This window comes from Formica exsecta, unplaced genomic scaffold (assembly GCF_003651465.1).
Source record: "Formica exsecta isolate Colony F162 unplaced genomic scaffold, ASM365146v1 scaffold69, whole genome shotgun sequence".
NCBI lineage: Eukaryota > Metazoa > Arthropoda > Insecta > Hymenoptera > Formicidae > Formica > Formica exsecta.
This window is the reverse complement of record NW_021853455.1, coordinates 90509-100411: the sequence shown is the minus strand read 5'-3', so window position 1 is coordinate 100411 and position 9903 is coordinate 90509. Positions and strand designations below refer to the sequence as shown.

General features: G+C 29.4%; 1 protein-coding gene across 1 annotated transcript in view; it reads right to left on the bottom strand.

Moving 5' to 3' along the window:
* Positions 1-9225, bottom strand: part of LOC115243082 (vacuolar protein sorting-associated protein 13B) — a 16537-nt gene extending 7312 nt beyond the window's left edge. The window contains exons 1-29 of the mRNA XM_029819759.1: positions 8988-9225; positions 8141-8453; positions 7629-7806; positions 7462-7540; positions 7125-7300; positions 6889-6992; positions 6534-6783; positions 6267-6454; positions 5970-6179; positions 5760-5898; positions 5565-5682; positions 5346-5488; positions 5068-5240; positions 4826-5002; positions 4461-4749; positions 4212-4374; positions 3741-4125; positions 3437-3572; positions 3059-3226; positions 2738-2955; positions 2439-2655; positions 2173-2377; positions 1899-2088; positions 1453-1779; positions 1156-1359; positions 905-1020; positions 472-823; positions 275-397; positions 83-202 (exon numbers count right to left, since the gene is read on the bottom strand). Of these exons, the coding sequence (XP_029675619.1) occupies positions 83-202; positions 275-397; positions 472-823; positions 905-1020; positions 1156-1359; positions 1453-1779; positions 1899-2088; positions 2173-2377; positions 2439-2655; positions 2738-2955; positions 3059-3226; positions 3437-3572; positions 3741-4125; positions 4212-4374; positions 4461-4749; positions 4826-5002; positions 5068-5240; positions 5346-5488; positions 5565-5682; positions 5760-5898; positions 5970-6179; positions 6267-6454; positions 6534-6783; positions 6889-6992; positions 7125-7300; positions 7462-7540; positions 7629-7806; positions 8141-8227 (5235 nt within the window). The 5' untranslated portion in view covers positions 8228-8453; positions 8988-9225. The remainder of the gene's footprint in view (positions 1-82; positions 203-274; positions 398-471; positions 824-904; positions 1021-1155; positions 1360-1452; positions 1780-1898; positions 2089-2172; positions 2378-2438; positions 2656-2737; positions 2956-3058; positions 3227-3436; positions 3573-3740; positions 4126-4211; positions 4375-4460; positions 4750-4825; positions 5003-5067; positions 5241-5345; positions 5489-5564; positions 5683-5759; positions 5899-5969; positions 6180-6266; positions 6455-6533; positions 6784-6888; positions 6993-7124; positions 7301-7461; positions 7541-7628; positions 7807-8140; positions 8454-8987) is intronic.
* Positions 9226-9903: the final 678 nt, after the last annotated feature.

The following is a 9903-nucleotide window of genomic DNA, read 5'->3' as shown; positions in this document are numbered from 1 at the left end:
TTCGGGGATTTTAGCATTACAAAAAAAAAATTTATTTTTTTTTTTTTTTTTTTTTTGAAATTACATATTAAAAAATGCATACTTGAATTTTTTTAGATAAATGTTGCTGAGAAAAGTAAATATTCGGTTGATTAATCATTAGATAAAGTAATGACTGTTTTACATTATCGTTATCGTCTTCACAATCAGTTTTGTGTATATCCTGAAAAAATAATTAATATTTTAACAATAATCAAAATACTGTAATCAAACAAATTATAATTTTATTACTCACTATATCATCCTCTAAATTAAGAAATGCGTTCTGAACTTCATACAAGATAAGAGTTATCTTTCCACAATTCACTAAAAATTCAAATGGTGGAAGTATCATTGTTTCAGCAACCGCAGGTCTCCCCTGATAAAATTATTTTTAGAACAAATTAGTAAATCGTGAAACGTTATTTTTATAAGAATGTATCGATAACTTACAATTACTGTCGAATGTACACTAGACATCTCAAAATCAACACCACTGTCTTTTGTAAAATCGATATCTGGATCATCTAACGTCTGTTTCAACCAATTGACAGGTTTTACGCTTTGAGAGCCCGAAGGAAATCTTTGAACTGTGTTATTAAAACTATTTTGATCTTCCACTTTCTCAAAACTTCCAGACAATAGCGTTATAAATTCATTATTGAGCGTCAATATTAATTTAATTTGATCCAAATTTATTGTCAATTCTATGTCTGTAATGCAATTCACTTCAATGGCACTTCCACAAACTATCGTGTCACCCTTAAATGTGACAGCTGGTGCAATGATCAAACAGAGATCAAATCTAGAATTAAACATTAAAATTAGAAAAAGTCTAATAAACTAAATATAATAGATTTTTATATGTGCATATTAATTACATTACTTTGTTAATACAGGAGATGTAGAGAAATACGGATCGAGACTACTACCATTCCCGAGCTTATTCCATTCCAATGCAGGATTCTCATTCATTGTATACAGATATGATTGAGACATCCTCTGAAAATATAAAATGCGCAGAGATTATATAATTATTAAATCTGTGTATATTAATGTGTTTCAAGACATTTTTTTAAGTTTTGGATAAGATATAAAAAATATGCACATTTATAAAATGTCTGTTTAATAGTAAACCTTATTAATGCTTAGCTGATAATTCCTCCATGTAGTGGTATATGCGCACAATCCTTTAACGTTAATTTGATACTGACGATCTTCCACGGCCGAACCTGGTACATTTAATATATTTGCTTGAGCAGCCAGCTGATATATATCAGTTCGCAATGGAGTTCTGCAAATTGGATTTTCCGCATCCGGCGTGATACGAATTCCGTCCAACTATAAAAGAACTCCAATATAAATCAATTTAAACATTATATCATTAGGGAAAAATGTAGATAATTTTTTCAAAAGTAAAACGTTTTACAAAACCTGGAGCATCAATAAATCATGTTGCAATTTATTTGCTTGACTTAAGGCCGGCATCATGAGTCGAAAACCTTTGAACTCCAAATGTATCAATGGTAATGATTCATTATTCAGAGTGATTATATCAATTAATGGCGTTGATGTGCTTTTGCCACGAGTGACTTCCGTACTTTTCTCGATATATAAACCAAGACATGCAAAAGGTTTTAGCAATTGGCTATATTTACCAATTACACTAAGTGGTAAGATTATATCGACCATTTGCATTTTGATGAATATTTCAGAAATGTAGCCGTTCATGGACAACGCCGAATCAATCAGCATTTCTTTCTAAATGTTCGAGAAAGTATCAGAGAGCTATTATTAATTCATATATATATAAATACATATGATTAATAGAATTTTTTCTTATAATTTAAGCGAAATTGTCAATAACCAAATGTTATTACCTTTTGTCCTACCTTTTGTGATTTGTAACGCTTGTGAGTACCCCAACGTGTGTACACATTTCCTGATTTTGCACGAGTAAGCGTAAAACTTAGAAAACCCGAATCATCGCCTTTCTCTAAATTATCTTCTCTTCCGCAGAGTATTAGTCCGGCGTATTCGCCAGCATCCCAATTTAATGCTTGTGAACCTCTATTGAATCACAATATAAATGTACAAATTAAAGAAACATTGCTTGTAATAATATAAATATTTTATAAAAATATTAATTTTTACCTAACATAATGTAATATCGTAGCTGTTGTTATTTTACTTTTTAATTGCATATAGACTGATTGCAGGTCTAAGGATGTTATAATATCCTCCAGTTCCAATATCAATTTTAAAGAAGATCCGTCTACTTGTTCCATAATGTATAATTTAATTGCTACCTTTGTTATGGTCCATTGGATCCATGCTGTTACAACTAAACCGTCTTTCTCTGTTAAAATAATTAATAATAATTAATATTTTTCACAAGAACAAATATATTCGCAACTCACCATATCCTAGATCGTCTTTTGATGTAGATATGGTTGAATTAGTTGTATCTTCTTGATACATTATTTGTGTCGGGGTGGATGGAGTTTGAGGTATGGCAGGGAGAACAATTTGCATTTCATTGCTCATCTGTCGTACAATTGTGTTACTTTCCCGAGAGCTATACAGAGTTTGTAATATTTTTACAATATTTAAGATTATATTGCTCATGAAAACAATCTGAAAAATACATTTCAAAATTTACATTTTTATGATATATTATGTTATTATTATTAAATAAATAGAGATTCATAATTAATACCTGTTCCTCCGAAAGTGAAATAAGAATAGGAGAATTATCAATATGTACACAAATGCTTAAAGCAGTAAGTGTATTTGACTGAATTGCAGCTGTCTTAGTTGTAAGAGCCACTGTAGCATTTAATGTAACTTTCTTTATAAAATTTTTTTGTGTCCTCTGTTGCAATGTGTAACAATGAAAGTCTACAAGACTTAACGTCCAAGGAAAGCTCTGTAATCCTAAAATAATAACAGTAATAATAATAGATGTGTATTATATATGTATTTTAACATGTGTATATATATATGTGTGTATAAATTTCTGAATTATAAATAGACTTACGGCATGTCCACATAGATTCTGGTAATATAACAGGAATTTTTTGCAAATACGGGTTCAAAGATTCAGCATTCAAATTAGATGAGTGTATAAGAAGACTTGGCAGTTTTATTAACATTATTTGTAAATCTTGATTCTCTGTTAAGGCTCTGTCTTTGGCTTCTTCTATGCCTTGTATATATAATGAATATTTTATAAATTGTTTTTATAAACTACATATAAAAATGCATCAATATCAAAAATATGAGAATCAATACGACAGCCCCATGAATGGGTCTAATAATGATTCAATCCCCATCTTTTTGTCTTAAATTATTTTTGATAATAAATTATTTCTAATAATTATAAAAATAAAATAATAAAATATTATTAAATATTTACCATCAGCGCCAATGCCACTCATTGTATTAGATGGAATGTAAATAACAATATGTCCTATATAACCATTTAACACCAGACTGCTCCACTGCGAATATGACTCTGCTAATTTGACCAATATTCCCGATTTCTGCAAATTCTACCATAAATCATTTATTTCTATATATATCTAATGTAATTATCATATTCAAAGTAATTCCTTTGATAAGTAATGCACAGTAAGCGATTGATACAATCACTATATGATATATTATAGAGAGAGAGAGAGAGAGAAAGTATATTTGCTATTAATATAATTTTTTAATACCTGTTCCTCTTCTGTTTTAGATTCAGTTTTCTTTTGCGTTTCATCGTATCGTAGTGTTTTCGACTTTTCTGTCACAGCTGATCTCTTTTTCTCTTTGTCCGATGAACTATGCACACTTTCATACAGACTCGGAAATGTTTTCTTTCGAGTACCTGTATCGGACGATGTACCTTCGGTGATCAACTGTTGGCTATCTGAACGTAATACGTGTGTACTTCCCGATTTATGATAAGTAGCACAATATTTTAGCCATTCAAAAAAAAGTGGATCCAACGAAGCCCTGATTTCGGCAATTTTAAACGAAACAAGTGATGGATGTGTATGTAGTTCGACATTTTTAGGAAACTGTATTATACTAGATAAAAGCGGTATATTTCCTGTGTCACTAAAAATATAAAGATTTAATTACTTAACATTTCTCAAACTTTCATGTACACATGTTATTGATATATAATATATGTATATACGAACTTGCCGTCATAATTTTCTGGACCCGAAAGAATAAAAGTTTGTTGTAAATCATTGAGAGCAAATATTTTTATAGAGTTTACATTCATCTCGTTTGATATCATAACCGAAGATGATACATTTTTGCACATTATATTTTCTAGGTATAATTCTAAGTACACTGGTGCTGCAACAAATAAAAAAAATGTATAATTATATTTAAAACAAAATATAACATTAAAACACATTAATATATTAATATCATTTACATACATTTCTCTTGAAAGGCATCATTAAAAAGAGTAGAACAGATAAGTGGATTTGTTGTATCTGCAGAATTAAAAATAGAAGTTGCTATAGATACAGCAGCCATTAATTTTGCCTTAGTCCCCGTGATAGTGACACTATCCGTTTGAAAAGAGTACGATTTTTGAACCATGTCTATGTCTCGCCAATATTGAGGATATAATAATATCTTTGAAGAAGCTTGCACCGAATAAGGCATCATTATTGAAGTATCGCAAGTTTTTGTCAAGTGGAGTTGACTTTTCGCTCCAGTTATCTATGTAAGCATTCTAATATTAGATCTGTTACATAAAAGTGTGTTCATAATAATTATGCATAAACACTCTGCTCACTTGTATGTCAGTAATCGCGTGGCATTGGATAAACATTTCCGGTTGTAAATCTGTTAATTTGGACGCACAAGCCACGAGTCTAAACGGATACATAGGCTGAACTATGGTGGCAATTGCTTCATCGCATTCAATGGTTACAAAAGGATCATCCGTAAGAGCTGGAGATAATGGAATGGTCTGGAAAGACAAGTCGTATTCATTTAACACACAACTATTAAAATATTAAAAAATATGATAGTTACCCGAGCTTCGACAATTTTACGTTGCCGCGGCACTCCCATGACGCAATGATCTGCCAATTGTAGTTGCAGCGACGCTGTTTTTAATATTAATTTTGTTTCCGTCATTGATACATTCTCTCTGAGTGCTTCGTACTCTTCTAATGTAACTGGAGGTAATTCATCGATGAGAGGATCTAAAATTGATATTTATATATAATTTTTATTCACAACTTTTTTATTTGGTGTAAGACCGTTAATTAAACTGAAATATATCTCAGCATTGTATAGCAGATATTCACCTGGTTTTGTTACAATGTAGGGATTATAATCATATTTCGCTGCAGCTTGTTTGATAGTATCAATACGATGAAAAATACCAGAGCATAATCTGATTGTCAAATTTCCAGATAGGTACCTCATTATCCTGTGTTCCTGAAAATTGCTGCAAAAAGTGAGTTGTTTATAAAAATTCTTTGTTATGTTTCACATACGTATAACTATCGAGATCTTTCAAACACCTGTATTCAAAGTTTGATCCAAACTCGAGTAGTCTTTCAGGTGTTATGTCGTCGGGCAAATCCATGTAATAAACATAATCCATCACAAACGCTGGACACCTTTCTAATAATTGTTCAACTAAAAGAGATAAATTTCCATTATAAATTTACATCTATAAAATGTTATATGTATGTCTTTAACAAATAATATTATACCCGAAGCTATTGTCAAGTGATAATCTATTCCTTGCTTGTATTCTCTTTTCTTTCCTTTGTTTTCTACAGCTTCTTCGTCAAACAACGAATCTTTCAGATAATCAGTATTCAAGTTCCCAGCTATTATGTAAAGAGGCGGCTATAATAATAATTTACCTCTCAGACATTCTATCTAATTTTGTATCTGGCTAAAATAATTAATTGCTTTACCTGTTCACCATCAACGACTTCTACATGCCCGCAACTGCACGTTCCTCGTGGATAGAGCTGTATGCACGCCACTCCTACTTGAAACGTTGTCATTGTGATTCCTTGAATTAAGGTATCCATCACAACTCCATTTAATTGAAGTGATAAAAACGATTTGTATCTAATTTTTCGAGATTTGTAAAATAACTGTTCTTTGACGCTTTCGACAGTCTGTAAAAATGATTGAGATATAATCATTTATTTATTAATATTGTATGTACAAAATGTTTTCTTTGAAAGATAAATTATGTTTATTACCTTAAACGTTAAAGTAGCATCATCTATATAAATACCCAAGTGTATGGTATGACCAGAATATGCCATTTGTTGTTCGGCGGACCAATTATTGTCCCAGTCAACAGGCAGAACAGATGACATTATATCCCAAGCCCATCCACCCCATCCAACTGCATCTGTCGAAGTTCCCACTACCTGACTTGTATCATCTGAAAATTATTAATATTTTATATATATCTAAAATATAAAAAAAAATATTTGAAGCAGCATCTAAACGCAATATCGAACCTTGTATAACATCCTCTCTCTCATCCACAGTAATGGAAGATTTCTCTTTGCTTAGTGGAAATTGCTTTGTTTGTAACGCCATTACCAAGGCTGCCAGTCTGAGGAGCATCGGTATTTGTTGTTCAGTCATACTAAACTCCATTTTTTCGCAATGAAGATCAAGTCTCGTGATGGATGCTCTCTTCAAAGTGTTGCTATGATAGTTTATAATCATGCGGATTGTCATTGAGCATCGATATAAAACAGGATCCTGTTAAATTATTATTCAAATTAACTTCTTCCTAGATTAATCTACAATATTTTTTTCTACATATTTAAAAAAATATGTATGCAAAATATATTTTAGAATAAATACCTGATATATCTCTATCTTTCCTGATGCATCCATTTTATCTAAGCACAACGTCAAATCCTGGATAGTAATAACTTTTCTAAGCATCACTTCCTGAGTGTTGATATCTGTAAGCATTAATATTATACATATACATATTAATTATATATTTATATATCTTTAATCCATATTAAAAATTAACTTATATTAGTAAAACAAAAGACGATTTTTATTCTGTAATTATGTATAAAAATACTCACCAGCGAATGCTGGCTCCCATTTATTATTAACAGTTTGCATACTTAATAATTTGACATTTACGCTAAGCACAATATCCTCTTCTACATATTTCAAGATGAGATTGTTGCAGTGAATAGTAATATTATTAATAACTTTTGTGACTATACTTTTTATGTATCCAGGTGGAGCTTCCTCTCTATAATAAAAAATTCAAAGTCTTGTCTATATACATCTATTTTACTATTTTCAGTTGCTAAGCAATCAAATGGATACTAAGCTAATAAAATTTTAAAACAATATCAGATTGAAGAAACTAATAAAATTTCATAACAATATCAGATAAAAAGTGATACTTACTGTACCACCTCCTTTTTCTTTTGTAATGTCGATGGGTTAGTTTCTGTGGTATTCTCATCTTTCAATTTTAAGATGCACTCTGTAAAAGAAAATAGACAACATGATTGTTTGTCTCAAAATGTAGTATTTTTAATATATTAAACAAAATTGTTTATTTTGTTATCTACCTATAGTATTAATGGTAACAACTATTGGTTCAGAGGTAATTTTTACCCAAGGAACATGTATCAACAATTCATGTATGTGGCCACTAACAAATACGAATGGAAGATTAAGTTGCTCCTCCAATACCTCTAATCGTAGATCCAGATTTTGAAACGATGCATCTCCACCCCACAAGGATACCTGAAAAAGTTTCTTTTTCTATAATATCTTGAAGAATTATTACTTTTATTTTAAAAAGTGTTATTAAACTTGTTCTATATATCATTAAATTGTTCAATACTTTTGAACAAGAGCAATTAATGCAATTTTATGGTGAGAAAACGATGTAAATATTCTGTATATGTTTATATTCTTTTTTCCTTCCAAACTATTGACATTATGAATGAGAAATATAAAATATAGATTTTTAGAAAATTTAGAACTTAACAACAAGAAATTTAGAATTTGACAACATTTTACAAAATAAAACATTTTATCACAAATAAATATAGATGCAGAGAACTTATATGCTTACCTGTGATTGTTCTGGTTTAAAATTTTTTACATATTTCTCTACATAACTAAGTATTACTGGTGTTATATAGGATTCCAATTTAAACATTGTGTTTGGCAGCGCAAGACATCTATCATATTTTTATAAACTTCTTTCATTAAAAATAGTAAGAGTTATGTCTTAGATTAGAAATCAGTATCAGAAATCTTTCTTCTCTGTCTTTTTATAATAATAAATAATATATATTTTATAACTTATACCATCTCTATTTAGTGAAATAGTATCCAATAATTTTGAATGAATACTATATATCCTGAGAGGCATATAGACTTGTCTGAAAATTACATAAAATAAATTCTGTATAATTAAATTTATTATATATATTACTAGTTTAGATATTAACTTGACATTAATGCCATTGTGTAATAATCAAAAAATTAAAAAAAATATAAATACATCCAAACAAATTATATTATTTATTAAAGGCTAGAGATATGAAGATTTTGGTAGGAATATGTGCATGTATATGTTATATTACTTTAATGACAAAACTAATTTCGAGTATATCATGCAAATAAAAAAGAAAAAAAAACTGTAATAAAATTAATATAAAAATATCAGAGCATACATTTTATACTACACATGATTGAAGTTATTGAAATTATACACTTTTATTCATTTTATTATTTATTCATATGACTCACAAAGGAGAGAGAGAAATGGGATAAATATAATTATCATAAAGTTTCAAAGAAAACAAATTTATTTGCCATCAGATTTTCTAACTAATGGCATTTTCTCATATTTCATTACAATTTAAGAAATCCGAATATAAAAAATACTGTAATGCAGAATCACAGCTGATCACCTGTCAAATGACAAGCCACGCGATTTCGAAACTATTACATAAACACTATTTATTACCGCAAATACGATAAACGCAGCGGTAACATCAATTTCGTCTTACGGACGCAACTTTCAATTTAAAATTTCAGTTTTGATCGTGGCTATTTTATGATCTGTCTCGATATGATGACGTCTATTAACCTCTCTCCGCAACAAACTGTAAACTGCCAGCTGTTACATCTCATATGAAGGCAGCTATACAACATACAACGCATGCGCGAAGTAAAAACCTGTGAGACATCTTTGACTTATGATAAGTACAATATTTAAAAGATGATACAGATTTTTTTGCAAGAAATCCAGTTTTTTGAAATATAAATCTTACTTTTTAAATATCTCCCTACAAAAAGTTTAAACAAGGAAGATCAGACGCTTTTGCGAGCAACTCAATTAAAGTCTTTTCTTCCAATCTATAATCGGGAAACTGTTGATTTAAAATCTAAAATATAACATTTAAAATTATGTTTTTTAAAATATCCATGGTTAATAATAATAGTTAATAAGAAGTGCAAAATTTTATTAAATAATACTAATATCAATCAAGAAATTGTATAATATATTTAAACTCTCTTTTTTTACACAACAGTATTTTAGCTTTTTTACAGATTATTACAATACACATATATTTACCGATTTATTGAATTATATTTGTGTACAATTAGTATAGAAGTCTAAGATCAATGTAAGAAAGCTGTTAAAATACACGAATGACATACGCGTAATCCGCACTGTGTGCTAGTGATTTTAATAAATAAATATTGTAAAAATATTTTAAATAATATTCATTTGTTTATTCATCTTGCTTTATATGCATAATTTCCGACCCATGCATAATGAATTGTCAATGTCAAACGTGTTTTATACATATATAGTTATAG